The 16,502-nt window shown below is 55.2% G+C and overlaps 3 protein-coding genes across 4 annotated transcripts in view; 2 read left to right on the top strand and 1 right to left on the bottom strand.

Annotated features, from left to right (window-relative positions):
- FAM118B (family with sequence similarity 118 member B) overlaps positions 1-9,215 on the top strand; it is a 9,468-nt gene extending 253 nt beyond the window's left edge. The window contains exons 2-9 of one of the 2 annotated variants that reach the window (XM_027655697.1): positions 242-275; positions 3,259-3,336; positions 5,306-5,558; positions 6,346-6,573; positions 7,546-7,674; positions 7,944-8,229; positions 8,665-8,724; positions 8,811-9,215. In XM_027655697.1, coding sequence (XP_027511498.1) covers positions 3,266-3,336; positions 5,306-5,558; positions 6,346-6,573; positions 7,546-7,674; positions 7,944-8,229; positions 8,665-8,724; positions 8,811-8,824 — 1,041 coding nt within the window. In that variant the 5' untranslated portion in view covers positions 242-275; positions 3,259-3,265 and the 3' untranslated portion in view covers positions 8,825-9,215. Of the gene's footprint in view, positions 1-45; positions 276-3,258; positions 3,337-5,305; positions 5,559-6,345; positions 6,574-7,545; positions 7,675-7,943; positions 8,230-8,664; positions 8,725-8,810 lie in introns of those variants that run through there. The other variant, XM_027655699.1, reaches the window with a different exon arrangement.
- A 118-nt stretch (positions 9,216-9,333) lies between these two features.
- On the bottom strand, positions 9,334-15,811 carry SRPRA (SRP receptor subunit alpha). The gene is made up of 14 exons (XM_027655695.1): positions 15,643-15,811; positions 14,535-14,618; positions 13,582-13,745; positions 13,323-13,483; positions 13,046-13,199; positions 12,437-12,587; positions 12,187-12,293; positions 11,909-12,027; positions 11,571-11,657; positions 11,298-11,470; positions 10,997-11,210; positions 10,756-10,919; positions 10,542-10,640; positions 9,334-10,326 (listed from the first exon to the last, which is right to left on the bottom strand). The coding sequence occupies exons 1-14, from the start codon at positions 15,760-15,762 to the stop codon at positions 10,198-10,200; spliced, it is 1,926 nt and encodes a 641-aa protein (XP_027511496.1). The 5' UTR covers positions 15,763-15,811; the 3' UTR covers positions 9,334-10,197.
- A 296-nt stretch (positions 15,812-16,107) lies between these two features.
- FOXRED1 (FAD dependent oxidoreductase domain containing 1) overlaps positions 16,108-16,502 on the top strand; it is a 6,215-nt gene continuing 5,820 nt past the window's right edge. Inside the window, 2 exon segments of the mRNA XM_027655696.1 lie at positions 16,108-16,161; positions 16,163-16,271. Coding sequence (XP_027511497.1) covers positions 16,123-16,161; positions 16,163-16,271 — 148 coding nt within the window. The 5' untranslated portion in view covers positions 16,108-16,122.

The following is a 16,502-nucleotide window of genomic DNA, read 5'->3' as shown; positions in this document are numbered from 1 at the left end:
GCCGCCGTGAGGGGACGGGGCGGCCTCGGGGTGGGGGGGCCGGAGGAGCCCGAGGGGGCCAGGGATGAGCCCGGTGGGACTTCTGACGGCGTTGGGGGCGCTGCGGCCCGGTTGTGCCCACCCCCCAGCTCCGCGCCCTCGCTCTCTATAAAAGCCCGTTTTCATGGATGTTCCCCCTCCGGGAAGAAACCTCGGCCTCCTCCCCGCCCGCTGAGTGCCCGTGTTGTTACTTTTCCCGCAGGTTTAGCGAGGAGGGGGCGCGGCGGAGAGGACAGGTAAGGCCTCGGGCATCCCTGGGGGTGTGAACCCCCTGCCCGCTTCCCTTCCCAGAGTCACTCCTGGAAAGCCGGCGGGCTCCCGTGGGAGCTCTGGGATGCGGAGCTGTGCCGGGCTTTGCTGTGTCACTCCCTCTCCTTGCTCATGGAAGCACGTGGAGGATCACAGCGTTGAATGAAAACCTCTGGTGTGTTTTAATTCGCACCCGAGGGGGCTGAACCTGGAGTTCCTGTGGCGTGGGAGGAGCGGGGCTTGTTCTCCTCGATCCCACTGTCCCTGCAGCCTGTGCCCTTCTAGTGTGGTTCTGATCCACCTCCAGTTGCAGATCCCACGTGGAGGGACAGAACTTGGGAATTGGCCAGGGCCAGCTCAACTTCAGGCTGAAACATAGGGGGTCTAAACCATCTTATCCCAAAGCTGCTGGGCTGAGAAAGGAGCTTGGAATGATGCCCTCACTGGTGGTGGTTCTGCTCAGCACTCAAAGAAGCTAAAAATAATGGATGAGCAATGGATTTGTACTTGTTTCTGTATGGAATTGGCAGGGGCTGCTCTGGAGGAGCCCATCTTCCAGCACAGAGCTGATCACTTGGCTTCAGCTTCAACATCCAGGTGTAGCTTCCCTTTTGTTGGGTGCTGAGTGTGGAGGTGATTTCAGCAGTGACTTCCCCATGAGTGGGGAAAACATCCCATTAATTCCCCATTTCAGTTCTGCAGGTTGAGTGCTGTGGTCGTGTTTTGTACAGTTACAGCGAGGTTTTTGTAAATAAACACCCTGTGTGAGCCTCAGCCTTGGTTTGACACGCTGTGTTCAGGTATTTGCTTTTATCTGGGATACACCTGGAGTTCCTACAGCTGGATATGTCTGTGTTATACAGGGAGTGGCTGTGCTTGGGTTCACCCAGTGCTGGTGGCTTGGCCATGGTTTAAAGCTGATGGTTCCTTGCTGGAAGGCTTTAGGATAAAGTAAGGGATTTGTGTGGTGTGGAGGGGAAGGAGAACCCTTTAGTGTCCCTGATAAAGGTGCTGGAGACAAGGCTGGCACAGGGGAACAGGGCAGCTGAGCCAGGAATCCATGGAGTGTGATCTTTACAGACCCTGCAACTCCGTGTAGTCCAAATATCTGGAAGGTTTCTGACATCTGGATAAGGCTGGAGAGACGCTTCTTATCTTGTAAGTGCCCGTGGCTCCCTCTCCTCCATGGCACCTGTGTTCCCAAGGGGATCCTGTGGTACCTGGGGTGTTTTTCCCCATGGCAGTGCCAAGCTCTGAGGTAATTCCATTTCATTTTGGCTACCTTGGGTGTGCTGGCACAATCCATCCCCCTGGGGAGCAGAGCTTCTCCCTGAAACCTGGAGGTTTCTGTTTCTTGGCTAAACCTTTATGGCTTGTTTTTAAGAGAAATAAGAACTTTTTTTAGGCTGTGTGTATAATTTTTTGTTCCTTTTTGTCTCTCTGCACTAAATAGAAATGAAGGTTGAAGGTTCATATCTATCAGACAACCATTTCTTGGTGATTATAATTCTAAAAGGTGTTTTTCCCTCAGTTCAAAATGACTTTTGAAGTGTCCTTATTGCTTTAGAGGCACTTAAAAACTGATTTGATGGCTCCACTCCTGCTGTTGATGGCCTGGGAATGCGTGGGGGGAGTGAGGTGGGAGTGGTGCTGAGGCAGGAGGTAGCAAACAGGGGAAGGCCAGTTTACAAGCCTTGATATTTGAGGTTTAGCTGATAATTCACAACCCAAAGATAATATGAACTTAAATTATATCCAGTTTAGAATGTGTTCAGTGATGTTGAAGGAGGCAGGGGGTGAAAACCAGCTCTCTGAGGTGTTTTAATGATTTATTATTGAGCAACCTGGCCTAGTGGAAAGTGTTCTCCATGGCAGGGGGGTGGAACCAGATGGGCTTTAAGGTCCTGTCCAACCCAAAACATTCCCTGATTCCACTGTCCAGTTTTCCAAGGCACTCAGGAAGGAAGAGCTGCACACAGGGTGTGTCTGAGCATCTGCCAGAGTCCCTGTGCCCTCTTCTCATCACCCAGCATTGAAAGCTTGTGGTTTCCTTGATTATTGGGATGATTTCTCATGGGATCTGTGCCAAACCTTGCAGCACAGCCGAGGTGTCCTACCTGCGAGGAGCTGCCCTGTGTCACCTGCTCTGCTGCCAGGGAGCAATCACAGCACCTTGTTTGTAGGACAAACCCTCAAATCTTCCCAAGGCTGCAAAACCTGCAAGACCCTGTGATTTTGGGGTCAGCAGCTCTCCCCCAGCGTTCCCTCTGGGCAAAAGCCTTGTGTCTCACAGAGTTTGTGCTGGACTCTTCATTACAATTGGTAGGAAAAAAAGCAGAGGAGGGTGAACAGCTCTGTCTGCTTTCGTTTCCTTTTCATAGACTTATTTGGGAGAAGCAGCTTGGGAGAGGGCTGTGTGCTGGCAGACCTTTTGTGTCTTGTGTCACAGGCTGTTGAAAGAGTTCTCAGACTCCACTTCCTTTCCGTGGGCTTTGAGGCCATTTCCCAGCGCCTGCAGGCACATGGTGGGCTGGGAAAGCCTTCCCTCATCACCAGGGAATGAAACACTCTCCGTGGCTTTTCGGGAGCCAACAGAAATCTTTTTGTCTTTTCTTCCCTCCCACTGTTTCCCAAGTGGCAAGCTTGCTGACAGGCCTTGCTGGGAAAGAGGGGCAGCGCTGCTCCGAGGTCTGGGCTCTCCGGTGAAACGCTGCAGTGCCAGGACAGATCCCACCTGGCTGTGCAAAACAGCCCCGTGATTTTATGGTAAAGGAGGTTGAAGGAAGTGGATGAGACGGTGGGGCAAAGTCCAGTGACAAAACTGTGCAATTCTCAGCCCAAAGGTGATCTGAGAACGATAACAAACCCGGGATTTATCCGCCTGTGCAAAGCTGGCTCCGCAAAAACCTGCTGTCCAGGTGGTGCTGTGGATGTGTAGTGACTTTGCCTGTGGTGATTTGTCTGCCTTAGAAACTGGATGGCTTCTACGGTGAGCCTGGGCAAGGAAACGTTGTTGGAAGATGGAATGCCACCTGCGAAGAAGCCCAGGTAAATTTAATTATGCTCCAGTGAATTTCTCCCAGCAAGAGCTTTTTCCTTTGCCTCGCTTTGTTCTTTAAGGATTGTGACCCCTGGCGCCCGCGGCCGTTTCGCTTCCTGATCCAAGAACCACGTGCTGGCTCTGGCTGTGCCTTGGGCCTCCTGTGGAACAAAGGTCTTCCTGCCCAGGATGTACTTTTTTGGGAGTTTAACCCTCAGCCAGGGTGTGAGGTTGCACTCAGAGCTGTGTTTTACTGTCCTGTCTGCACACGAGGTCAGGTCAGACACGGTGGTTGTGCTCCTTCACTTGAGCTGGATGGTGGTTCCCAGGGAGTTACATAAATTAATGTGATTAAGCTGCATGTAAAGGCTGAATAATTGTGCTCTGGAGGCTCCCCGTGCTAAGAAATAGGTCGTGTTACAGTTCTGTGCGTGGGGACCTGAGTGGGGCACACCCACACTCCTGTCCAAGGCTGGGACTGGGGCTGCTGCGAGCTCAGAAGTTCAGGCATGAACAAGCAGCTAATTCATCTGGGGAGTTGTCTCCCACTAATCTGACTTATTTATGAGCTCTGGAGGGCTGCAGGATAGTTCCTGTGTGGTCTCAAGGTTGTTCAGTGACCATGGAATGAGCAGAAAAGAGGCTGGGAGATTATTTTTCCCTTGCTCGGGATATCGGGGCAGAAACAAGTGTATTTGTCAGCAGGGAGTGGAATGCCTCTTTCAGAGATGTCATGCAGGACATTAAGATTTGGCTATTTGTTATTATTTTGGATTTCAGTCCCAACAGTGTTTTCATAGTAGCTCATTAGCATGAATACTGATTTATTCCTTGTGTGTCAGGCCCGCAGTCCCCAAATTAAACCCTGTTTGTCAGCACTGACAGTGGGGCCCTCCTCGAGGAAAGGGTTAACGTGTCTGTTTTCACAGGCAGGAGCTGAGGGAAAGCAAAGCTCCATCTGTGTGGTGTCGGTTTCCTCTCCCCTTCTCACTAAATATCACGTGTTTGCTGATAAAACCCATTCCTTCCAAGCGAGCTGCTTCCCTGGGCTGCTGCTCCAACCCTCTGGGAAGCTGCAGCTGGGCCCCTGCTGTGGAAAAGCAGCTGGACACAGGGCAAGGCAAAGGCAAGGAGCAACACATCTGCTCAGTACATGACACATGTCACGTTTTAAAGCACTGGGCAGGTGTAAAGCCAGGAAAATATGGAAGATGGGAGCAGGAGGAAGGAGAATACAGCCCTGCAGCTCTTTCATGTGACTCTGTATCCATCTGGGCTTCCAAAAGATTGGCCTGGAGCATCCCACTGACATTGCAGGTGTCACAGGGAAGGGGTTGCTGGTGCAGTTCAAGGGGCTCAGCAAACAGACTGGGAGGTGGGAAGGTCCCCTCCAGGGCAGAGCTGGGAGGAAGCCTTCCCTTCCTTCCTTCTGTGCTGGGATAGATGGGGCTGCTGTGTCCAGGCCCCTGTTCTGCACCTTGTTTGAACCAGGTGGTGTTCCCTCCCCATGTGGGTCCCATCCACACTTTGTCCCGGGATGTAGAGTGTGTGTCTCTCATTCCTTAGTGCTCACCACACCTTTCCCAGGGCCTTCAGCCTTCCCTCAAGCTTCCAAGTAACTTGTTTTAAAAAGACTTCCCTTATTCCAAATTCTCATTGGATTAACTTTGCTTCAGAAGCATTCCAGGGCATCACTGCCTTCCCCAGTAACCATCCCAGTAACAGACTGGATTTCCAAACCTGTTATAATTACATACCTCATGCTGTGAGCATTTGTGCTGCTGATCCATGAGCTGCATGCTTTTAGGGATACCGAGCTGCTCCTCTCATCCTTTGTTTATCAGAGGGTTCTAATGGACATGTTGACTCCAAATTCAGGCAGGGGGTACCTCCTTCACCCTCGGTTCGTGTGTCCCACCACCCCAGACACTCCTCCATCCGTGGTGGTACCAGCTGTGCTCCTTTCTCCTCTTGCAGGAAGCTGTTGCCAAGCCTCAAAACCAAGAAGCCTCGGGAACTCGTTCTGGTGATTGGGACAGGAATTAGTGCTGCAGTTGCTCCCCAGGTCCCAGCACTGAAGTCTTGGAAGGGGCTGATCCAGGCCCTCCTGGATGCTGCTATTGACTTTGATCTCCTGGAAGATGAAGAAAGCAAACGGTTCCAGAAGTGTCTCCATGAAGACAAGAACTTGGTTCATGTTGCCCATGACCTTATCCAGAAGCTGTCTCCGGTCAGTTGTGCTGCAGCACTGCACAAATATTCCTTGAGTGTGGATTTGGCTCTTGGAAATAGTCAGATTTGGTTCTCCAGCAATGCAGCCCCCATCCCCAACAATTGCTCTATGTACAAGGAGGTTACTGTGCCAGGTTCCTGAGGCACAACTCTGCTGTGGACACAGATTTGGGGTATTTCACCAAGAGGATCAGGGGATGGAGCCCCTCTGCTGTGAGGAAAGGCTGAGAGAATTGGAATTGTTCAGCCTGGAGAAGAGAAGGCTCTGGGGTGATCTAATTGTGGCCTCCCAGTGCCTGAAGGAGCCAACAAGAAAGATGGAGAGGGACTTTTTACAAGGGCCTGGTGTGACAGGATGAGGGGGAATGGCTTCCCACTGCCAGTGGGCAGAGTTAGATGGGATATTGGGAAGAAATTCTTGGCTGTGATGGTGGGGAGGCCCTGGCACAGGTTGCCCAGAGAAGCTGTGGCTGCCCCATCCTTGGAAGTGCCCAAGGCCAGGTTGGGCAGGGCTTGGAGCAACCTGGGCTGGTGGGAGGTGTCCCTGCCCATGGCAGGGGGTGGAGCGAGATGAGTTGTAAGGCCCCTTCCAGCCCAAATCATTCTGTGATTGTGCTGGGGGGGAGAACCCACCTTGGTGCAGCCAGAGCTCTGTGTTTGCCCTGCAAGGACCCAGAGCTTTGCAGGGTCTTGGAGAAACGTGGGTAGTTTTTCATGGGGTGTTTGGCTCGAGGCTCTGATCGATCTGATCAGGGCTCTGATCTCAGTCTGTCTCCCCTTCCCAGCGCACAAGCAACGTTCGCTCAACCTTTTTCAAGGACTGTTTATACGAGGTGTTTGATGACCTGGAATCTAAAATGGAAGATTCTGGGAAGCAGCTGCTTCAGTCTGTGCTTCACTTGATGGAAAATGGGGCCCTTGTGTTAACCACAAACTTCGATAACCTGCTGGAGCTGTACGCAGCACACCAGGGGAAGCACCTCGAGTCTCTCGACCTGACTGATGAAAAGAAGGTAAAGGATGAGGGTTTCTTTTGTCAGGGCTATGCTTGGGATGCTGCAGGATGTGCCCTCACACTGCCTGAGGGGATTGAACTGTTAGCAATGGTTTAACTGGTGTCAGACAAGCTCCAGGCAGAGGCAGCTGAGCAGAGGAATGGGGAGGAACGCTCCTTTCTGGAAAGCTGTGCTTTGCTTGCTGGCTGCCATCCAGTCCTCAGGAGGAGCCCTTCAGCCTGGTATTTCTTTGATCTCTGTCCTTGAAACTTTTGGCTTGGTCTTGCTTCCACATAAGGCTGAGTTTGATGTTTTTAACTGATATGGGAAACTCTGTGGGAGACACAAAGCTGAGCTTTCTATTTTTGTCATGTGCTGCAAAGTGCTTTTGGTGACAGAGCACGTTTGGGGCTGCAGCCTTCAGGGCCCTCTCTTGCCCTGTGCCTTCTTTCTGCAGTGGCTGAATGGCTTGTGCTCCAGCCATGCTCTCAGAGCCATAGGTGCTGACTTCACACAAACGTCCCCTCCTCCTGCCCCAGTCAGACTGTGAAACCCTGAGCCACCTGCCCACTTCATCGTGGGTTTTACTGGTGGGGAGCATCTTGTCATTCTGTTGGCATGTTAAATGCACCCCAGGTGTGTGTGCTGTGCACCCTTGGCCTCTTTCCATTCTGACTCATTTCTGTACTTCACGTTTCCTGCATGACCTCTTAATCTACATGGCTGGAAGTACTTACAGTGTTACAAATAAGCATTCTAATTACTGCAAGCTTAAATGAGCTGAGGTCTGCAGGAGTAAACTTAGAGCCTGGGAAGTGGCTGTCTGAAATGGAGGTCAGCTGGTGAGCTCCCTCAGAGCCCAGGGGCCAGGAATAACTTTGTAGGCTTGAGAAACACACTGACTTAGGATTTATAGGGGGGTTTTCCCCCTTTTTTCTGCTGAGACTGGTGTATTGATTCATTGTCTTCCCATTGCACTGTGTTGTGCAGGTGCTGGAGTGGGCTCAGGAGAAGAGGAAGCTCAGTGTCCTGCACATCCACGGCGTCTACACCAACCCCAGCGGCATCGTCCTGCACCCGGCCGGCTACCAGAACGTGCTGCGCAACACCGAGGTCATGGTGAGGCCACAGGGGGTCCTGGGCCTTGTGTCACCCGGGCACAGGCTCAGCTGAGTTAGGACTGAGGGTGGAGGGAGAATTAATTCATTTGGGGAAATAAGAGGGGTGGGTCCTCTAGCCTGCCAAGGTGCTGAAACACCTCCCCACGCCTGTGTTGGGGGTGACTTAACAATGGCAATGCTGCAGAGCCTCGTCAGGGATAAGGCAGGTGCTGTCTCTTGTGAGGATGAAGCTCACCTTGACCAAGAACATCTTTCCCTTTCTTAAAGCGAGAGATTCAGAAGCTCTATGAAAATAAGTCCTTCCTCTTCTTGGGCTGTGGTTGGACTGTTGATGACACCACGTTTCAGGCCCTGTTTTTAGAGGCTGTCAAGCACAAGTCAGACCTGGAGCACTTCATGCTGGTGCGGAGGGGGGATGTGGATGAGTTCAAAAAGCTCCGTGAGAACATGCTGGACAAGGGGATCAAGGTGATTTCCTACGGGGACGAATACGCCGACCTGCCCGAGTACTTCGAGCGGCTGACGAGCGAGATCGCCATGCGGGGCCGCACAGGTACGGGGACACCTCTTCACAGTGTTCATAGCCCCTGTTCTCCACACTCCATGGAGATTCCTTAAGCCTTTTTTTAAAAAAAAAAAAAAGCCTCCAAGCGTAGCTGTATTTGGGGTCACTTTTATGAAGTCACTGCGTTCCGACAGTTTGAACAGCTGTGCTGCTTCCCACGCCTCCAAACTTCGCTTTTCACGTGCAGCTGTTTGTCCCCTTTCTACTGCAGGGCCATCTCAGTCTCACTGACCTTCACACTGCTCAGCCCAAGCCAGTGCTTTAACGTGCACACAGAAATCTTAAAAATGGGGGAAAGTGGGTTTGCTGGCCAGAGCCTTGCTGGCAGCTGTTCCGAGGGTTAAACCGCCCCGTGGGCAGCTGGTTCCCACAGGGGCTCCCCACGGTCCCCTCCACCTGCCCCTGCTCTCTCCTCTCCCCCAGGTGTGCCCAAGGAGGGGCAGCAGCTGAACGGCTCCACGGCTGCCCATGCTGAGAGAAAAGGTAAGGAAGGCTCTCCCAAGCCAAGACTTTGTCCTGTGTGACTCCCTGGAGTCCCAGGCGGGTTTTCAGCCTTTGCTTCCCCACAGGATGCAGCACCTGAGCCTCAGTCCTGCCCTGAGCCATGGGGAGCTCCCAGGATGGGCCCAAGCCAGGCCAGCAGCCCCAGGGGGGCTGAAGCCCATGGAGCCAGGACCCTTCCAGCAGGGAACAGGCTGGGCAGAGCCTCCTTGGACAGACACCTGGTTTAATGTAGCTCATCGTGGTTCTGGGGGGGCTGCGAGTGCCTGCGGAGAGCGGTGCCCCCGAGGGAGCTGCAGCCTCCTCTGATTTCATACCTAGTGCTTTTATATTCTGTATTCCAATTTTCAAAAAAATGAAACTTGAGCTTTTTTTTTTTTTTTTTTTAACTGGAAGCTCTAGTTTTCTAGTCCTGTCTTTATACTGTACAGTATTTTGTATGTCGAAGTTGTATTAAAGGCCTGCTCACTGAACTTTTGGCTGGTGTGTCATTGACAGGCCTTCTCACACCTCACACTGGTGGGATTTCTTCTGCCCCCAGCCCAGGAGGAAACAGGTCCTGGCTGGAGGCAAGTTATTTATACACAGAGAACAAATTATGAAGTTTATTTTATACAAATCATGTCTCTTAGCAGACAGCATTCAATTTATTGCACTAGAGCACATCTGCAATACAGAGCTACAAGACATTGTCAGAGAGTTTTGTATTATTCAGTGTAGCACTTCGAACCAGGATCAAGAGGCACTCAGAGGGGGGAGAAAGGGTGCAGGAAAGCAGCAAGCAGCCACCATTCTCTTCCAGTATTAATGTGGTTTGGTTTATTTCCTTTTTACTAGCAGGTACCACTGAGGCCAGTGGGCAGGAGCCAGGCCTGCTGCCTTCCCCCTCCACACCCGACTGCTGCAGCTCTCCAGCTCCTGCCCAAAAATGTGGTGTCTGGGGACCCTGGAGTCCTGGTGAGGGCAGAAATGGAGGACCTTAAGGCAATTTAGCATTTCCCCTCCGGCCCAGCACAGGCTGTTGCCTTTATTTTTTTGGTTTGTCAGCTTCAGTGGAGCTGCTGTGACCAGCGACATTAACAGCCAGGTCTAACACTGCTCCAAAGCCAAAGTCCCTCCTGCCTCCTCCCTAAGCTGGCCTAGAAATCAAAAGCAGCTCAAAAAATGCCTTGAAACCCTCCAAAAAGCACAGCAGGCCCTGGCGCCACCCACCCCCCGTGCAGCACGAACAATACAAAGCTCTGGATTCGGCCTCCCCGCCAGGGAGCCTGCGTCACTGGGACAGAATGGAGGAACCCAGGGCAGGGCTTTTGCTGGATAAAAGGGGCTTTATCCAAGAAAAGTACCCCTCGTGCTGGTATTCCTTCATTCTGTTCTGCACTACACGGGAAGGACTAGTCGGTGACAGGGTAAAGCATGTTCTTCTGGGACATCTGCACACAGCGGTTTGGTGGCTCAGGCCTTCATGAGCGCGGCGACCACGGCCTTGGCGTTAAGGCTGCGCAGATCACAGTAGGTTTGTCCGGTACCAACGAACACGATGGGCTTGCTCGTGATGTAGGTCATGGAGATAGCGGCGCCAACCTGCCAGGGGACAAGCGTGCAGCACCTGAAACCTGGCACCTCCCCCTCGGGAAGCTCATCCAGCACTCGTCCCCCACATGGTGAAACCACACCACTAAATTTGGGTCAAAAGCAAGAGGGAAGCGCAGGAGCATCCCGTGTTCGACAATTCCCGCCTCTCCCCTCCAGGCACCATCCAGCAGCTCTGTGCAGAGTCTCCTCAGCAGCCTCCTTACCTTGTCGTCGATGGTATCAAACTTGGTGAGGACGATCCCGTCGATGAGCCGTGGTGTCTGGGCCATGGAGTGATCAGCCAGAGCCTTGTTGAACTTGACCTGAGGGAGAACAAGGATCCAAGAAATGCAGTTGTGGTGCTACCCCTCACTGTAGAGCCTACAGAAACAGGTTTTTTCCTCCATCTCTCAGGAACAAAACCCTCCAGGTGCTCACCAGCTGATCCACAGCCTCGTTCCCCACCAGCGCCTCCCCGACAAACAGGACCAGGTCGGGCGCGTTGACGGCGATGAGCTTGGCCAGCGCGGTCATGAGGGGCGCGTTGTCCTGCATGCGGCCGGCCGTGTCCACCAGCACCACGTCAAAGCCCTGGTTCCGCGCTGGGGGGACGGGGAAGGGCCGTGAAGGATGGGGGGGGCGGCCTGAGGGACGGCGGCTCCCCCCGCGCCGCACCTACCGTAGGAAATGGCCTCCATGGCAATGCCCGCGGCGTCCTTGCCGTAGCCCTTCTCGTAGAGCTGCACCATGGTGCGCCCGCCGTGGCTCTCCGGGGGGTGCAGCGCGTTGAGGCGCCGGGTGTGGGTGCGGAGCTGCTCCACGGCGCCCGCGCGGAAGGTGTCGCAGGCGGCGATGAGGACGCTGAAGCCGTTCTCGATGAGCCAGAACGAGATCTGCGGGTGGCAGCAAATCAAACATGCTGGCAGCCACAGCCTGACCCCATCACACTGCTCCCGTGATCCAGGAGGGTCCTGCCCTACCTTGGCCAGGTTGGTGGACTTCCCGACGCCGTTGACGCCGCAGAAGGTGACGACGTAGGGCCGGCGGTGGCGCTGGGCGTCCATGACATCCCGCAGCACGTCCACGCGGCGCTGGGGCTGCAGGATCTGCACCAGGGCCTCCTGCAGCGCCTGCTTCACTGTCGAGGTCACCGCTGGGGAGGGGTGGGGGGGATGGAAAGAGGAGCAGTCACGCCTGGGGAACGCTCCCGAGCTCCAGATCGCTCCCAAGCAGGAGGCCACACGGACACTTACTGGTGAACGTTCCCATCACCTTCCCTTCCAGCTTCTTGGCCACGGACTCGCAGAGCTGCACGGCGATCTCAGCTGCCACGTTTTTAGCTTTGATAGAGAGAGCGGGGAGTCAGCACTGCCCAGGTTACACGTGCCAGACAGCAGCATCAACAGAAGCATGGAGCTCAGGATCCCCACCAGACCTGACCACTGCCCCCCTTGTGCTGCACTGTCACGAGGTGAGACAGCAATCCACTACAGTTCCTGTGGGCAGGAACATCCCAAACCATCAGTGTCACCCACACCGGGGCCCACCCAAAAGAGCACGAGGAACCAGGTCACTGCAAATCCAGACGTACCAATCAAGTGATCCTTCATCTTCTCCAGCACAGGGTCCATGTCCTCTCTCGTCAAGCTCTTGGAGCCCACCAGCCCCTTCAGCATGCCAAACATGCCCCCCAGGCCACCCTTTTTCGCGCTGCAGAGAAGCAGAGGAGGTACCTTGAGGTTTGAGAGCAAGTTGCAAGCGGACAAACACACTGGTTTGCCCTTCCTGCATTACTGGTTAGACTGGAGGAGGAGTCACAGGAGAGAAATCAAGGCCCATGTGACAAGCAGAGGCTGCAGGAGCCTCTACCTGGGTTTCGAAGTGTTCTGGACAACCTTCTCCTCCTCAGCTTCGTCCTCACTCTCATACTCCAGGTCATAGAGGCGCCCGGGCTCCCGATTCTTGTCCCCCAGGGCCTGTGAGGGGGAGAAGCAGCTTTAGAGGCTGAGTGCCAAGATCTCTGTTTGATCCCTTCTCATCCAGCCGTGGAGACCAGGCTGGGTTCACAACGCCCAGCTGAGCCCAGAACAACATGGTGAGTGCCCTGACTTTCCCTCACCACGTCGGGGTCAAACTCCTCCACAGGACAGGCCTCGGCGCTGCCGTTGGTAGCAGAGTTACTGTAATCGAGTACTTTGGCATTAGAGTTCCCCAGATCCCACACCCGGGGCTTCTTCCCCTTCTCCTTCTGTGCGTCAGGCTTGGGAGATCTGAGGAAACAAAAGAGCAGGACACGCCTTGTGTTCAGGGCAGGGGAGCAGAGCCATCGCCCCCTCAGAAAAATAAAAGCCTGCATTACCCAAAAAGGCAGAAATTAAGGCTAAACTTGGCTGACTTGGTCCCCAGAGTTTATATTTCTGAACTTTAACCCTGTATGGCACCAGTTCCCCTCAAGCCAGGCATTGATGCATCGCTGCTATCTGCTCACTAAAGACAGGTCTGGACCTCTCCCAGGCACATACTGAGTTTCTGGGTCTCTCCCAAGCTCTGTTTCCCCTTCAGAACCCCCAGCTGCCCTCTCCCAGTCTTTCCAGCAAGGAGAGAAATAAGGAAAAGGGAAATAAGATCCAGGAAAGCAAGGTCTGACTTCCAGGGGTCACCAAAAGGAGAGACTCAGCCACGGTCTGGTTCAAAGCACAGGCAGACTGACAGTGCTCTCATCACGCACTTGGACTTCTCCCCGGCTTTCATGTGTCTCCTGAAGAATTCCTCCCGGTTCTTCTGCAGGATTTCATCCTTGGTCAGCTCCTCCTTCTCCCCTGCTGCCGAGGGCTGTTTGTCACCCCCAGATCCTTTACTGGGTGCTGCAGCAGCTTCAGTTCCTGATGGGAAGAGTCCCCACACAAGCTTAGACCAGCTCCAAGCGGGCTGGGAAAGCACAGGCTGGAACACAGAGCTCTGGAATATTCCCCCCCTCCCCCAATTTATCTTGCCCATGAACTCACCCTCTTTTTTGGAACCTTTGTTCTTCTTGTTCTTGACCTTCTCCTTTGGTTTCTCCCCCCGGGTTTCGATCATACACTTGACAGTCTTCTGGGATTTCAGAGACTGCTCAAACGTCTTCATTACCGTGGGAGCTCGGACTCTGCTGCTCTCCTCTGCATCCCTGTGGGAAGGTGACCCATTAGCCTGGATTCCGGCTCTTTTTCCCCCTCCCAACTCTGCTCAAACCAGAAATTTAACACAAAAACCAGGCTGTGGTACCGGAGGAGGCGCATGAAGTCATCTTTAAAATCAAAGGTGCCATTTAGGAGGCCCAGGGCCCCTTTCTGCTGGAACTCGTTGCGGTACTTGTCTCTGAACTCCTTGTGGACATCGTCTATCAACTTGTCCACGTAGGTTAGAGTCAGGATCTTCTGGAAACCCACCTGCCAAGGGGCACAGCCAACAGACACTGCACTCCCAGCTCATTTAACAGCAGCAAGGGAGCAAAAACCTCTCTGTTTAACTCAGAGTAGGCAAGCTCCAGGCTGCGCTTTCTGCTCTGCTTTCCCAAGCCTTTAAAATGGCCCCAAAAAGGTAAAAACCAGCCCAAAAGCAGCACCAACACGCACAGGCTGTCTTGTGGCAACAAAGACACGTAGCACAAGGGCAGAGAACCTTTTGTTTATCTCTAAGTCCACAGGGAAGCTTGTGTGGATTTATGGAGATAAGAGTGAAAGGGAAAGTGTTAAATGCTCTGTAAAGAGAAGGGGGCAACACATTTCTGGGGTTATTTTTAAATAGCTCTGGAAAAAGTGAAGTTTCACGAGGCTGCAGGTTCTATTTGAGGTTTGATTAGTTTTAATCCTGTTGCAGACGATTAAAATAAGCTACTCCTGCAGTGGTGAAGGGCTGGGAGACACCCGTGCCCACCCTCCGTGGGGAGCCTGGCTGTGCTGGGGGCACTGCTCGGCCCCTCTGAGACCCTCCCAGAGCCAGGAATGGCAAGACTCTCACCATACCCCCCAAAATCCCAGAGCCAGAGGAGCCAACCAGTCTGGGAGCCGAGGTCCAGCCCCAGGCAGTGGGAACAGCTGTTTGCCCAAACCACAACACACTGGGAATTCTCCCCTCTCTGTTCTGGGATAATCCCCCTCACTCAGGTCAGAGGGCACCCCAGGAGGCTGGAGGGACTCCCCTGCCATGCTGGGGGTGCCTGAGGGAGGGTCTCTTACCACAAACACCAGCTCAAACTGGTTGTCCAGTTTGTACTTGAGCGTGAGGGCCTCATGGGTGAAGGAGTTGTTGCCTCCTCGCTCCTGGGGGAGAGGAGCTGTCAGAAGGGGGGTGCCAGCAGCATGGAGACCCCCCCTCATCATCTCTGCCATCCCCCCTCCCCAAAAGTGGTCCACAGCATGCCTTACAGGTGATCCCACACCCCTCTGGGGAGGTGACCCTATTCTTCCCCCTCAACTGGGTGATGCCACCGACCCCCAGAGGTGATTGTGCCCATGTCTCCCTCCAGACAGGTGGTCCCACCTGTTCCTCCCCCACCCCAACAGGTAGGTGGTCCCAGTCCCTGTCCCCTCTTCCCCCCTCACCAGCTGTGTGGGCTCACTTAGGTGATCCTCCCAAATCACCCTCCCCAATTAGGTGATCCCACCCTTCCCCCTGCCCCAGGTGAGTGGTCCCAGTTCCCCCCCCCCCAAACCAGGTACATGTTCTCCCTTATTCTCCCTCTTCCCAGATGGTCCCAACCCCATCACCCTCTCCATAGGTGATCCCACCCCCCCCCTCAGACCCGTGGGGTCACCCCTTCCTCCCCCCATTCGCGTGGGCCCCTTCCCCCCCCCCCGCCACCCCCCCCCCCCCCCCCCCCCCCCCCCCAGCAACCAGGTACATGGTCCCCCTTATTCTTCTTCTCCACGGGTGGTCCTGCCCCATCACCCTCCCCAGTTAGGTGGTCCCACTCAATCCTCCTCCTCAATTAGGTGGTCCCAGTCCCCGTCCCCTCCTCCCCTCGCCAGCTGTGTGGGCTCACCTGACCCCCTTCCCCTCCCCACGCGGGTGGTCCTCTCCAATCACCGTCCCCATAAGTGGTCCCACTCCTCCCCCGCCCCAGGTGGGTGGTCCCAGTCCCCCCCCAACCAGGTACACGGTCTCCCTTATTCTCCCTCTACCCCACACGCTCCCAACCCCAACAACCTCCCCACAGCTGATCCCACCCCTCCCTCCAGACCCGTAGTCTCGCCCATTTCCCCCCCTCCTCAAACAGGCAGGTGGTCTCGCCCACTCCCCCCCCCCCCCCCCCCCCCCCCCCCCGTTTCCCCCCCCCCCCCGGGCCCGCAGGAGCACGGAGCGGATGAGCGCGTTGACGGGGGCGGTGGCGGCGGGCCCGCGCACGCCCTGGAAGCACCAGAGGACGAGGCCGCCCTTGCTGAAGATGGTGAAGAAGTCGAGCATGGCGGCGCCGGGCCCGGCCGGGCGCACACGTCGCTCTGCCCCGCCCTTCCGCCGGAAGCCACGCCCCCTTAGCCCTGCGCGCGCGGGGCCAAGAGGGGCGTGGCCGCGCGGAAAGGGGGCGAGGCCCAGTCGCGGGTTCGACACCGAGCCTGCTTCGTCAGGCGAAGCCGGGTGTTAGTTTTACTGCTTCGACTGGAACTGGCCTTCCACGCACAGCTGGATTATTGGAATTAAATCCGGGAACGCCAGCGCGGGGCTGAGGGGGGGGCGTGGCTATAATGAGTCGGGGGCGTGGCTAAGGGGGAAAGAGGGCGTGGTTACGGCGGAAAGGGGCGTGTTCACGGTGAAAGGGGCGTGGCCATGCTGCGGTGCGGACGCGTGTTGGGGCAAAGGGCGGCGGGGGGGGGGGAGACCCCCATGGGGGGGACACGGGGGGACCCCCCGACAAGAGGGGTGTCCGAGCAGAGCCCTCCGCACTGCGGCACCGCGCGGAGCCGACTTCTTCCGCGGTGAGGGACGGGGATGGCAACGGGGAGGGAGAAACGGGGGGGAAAGGGGAAGGAGGGGTTGGGGGCTGGGGTCCGCAGCGGGGATTTGGGGGGGAGGAGGTTCGTGGGAAGTGGAGGGGTGTGTTGGGATCGCTGGGAATGGGGAGGGGGTGAAAGGAATGCGGAGTTCCAGGGAATGCGGGAGTCCCGGGGTGTAGGAGGTCACTGGGAATGAGGGACTCGCTGGGGGGG

Source organism: Corapipo altera, unplaced genomic scaffold (genome assembly GCF_003945725.1).
Source record: "Corapipo altera isolate COAL_440 unplaced genomic scaffold, ASM394572v1 71, whole genome shotgun sequence".
NCBI classification, from domain to species: domain Eukaryota; kingdom Metazoa; phylum Chordata; class Aves; order Passeriformes; family Pipridae; genus Corapipo; species Corapipo altera.
This window is presented reverse-complemented; position numbering and strand designations above follow the sequence as displayed.

Excerpts from the sequence above, each read along its gene's own strand:
- SRPRA (XM_027655695.1), bottom strand. The coding sequence starts at position 15,762 with ATGCTCGACTTCTTCACCATCTTCAGCAAGGGCGGCCTCGTCCTCTGG. Across the intron at positions 13,746-14,534 it reads AGTTTGAGCTGGTGTTTGTG|GTGGGTTTCCAGAAGATCCT; the intron begins GTAAGAGACCCT and ends GCCCCTTGGCAG. Across the intron at positions 10,920-10,996 it reads CATGGAGGCCATTTCCTACG|CGCGGAACCAGGGCTTTGAC; the intron begins GTAGGTGCGGCG and ends CCGTCCCCCCAG.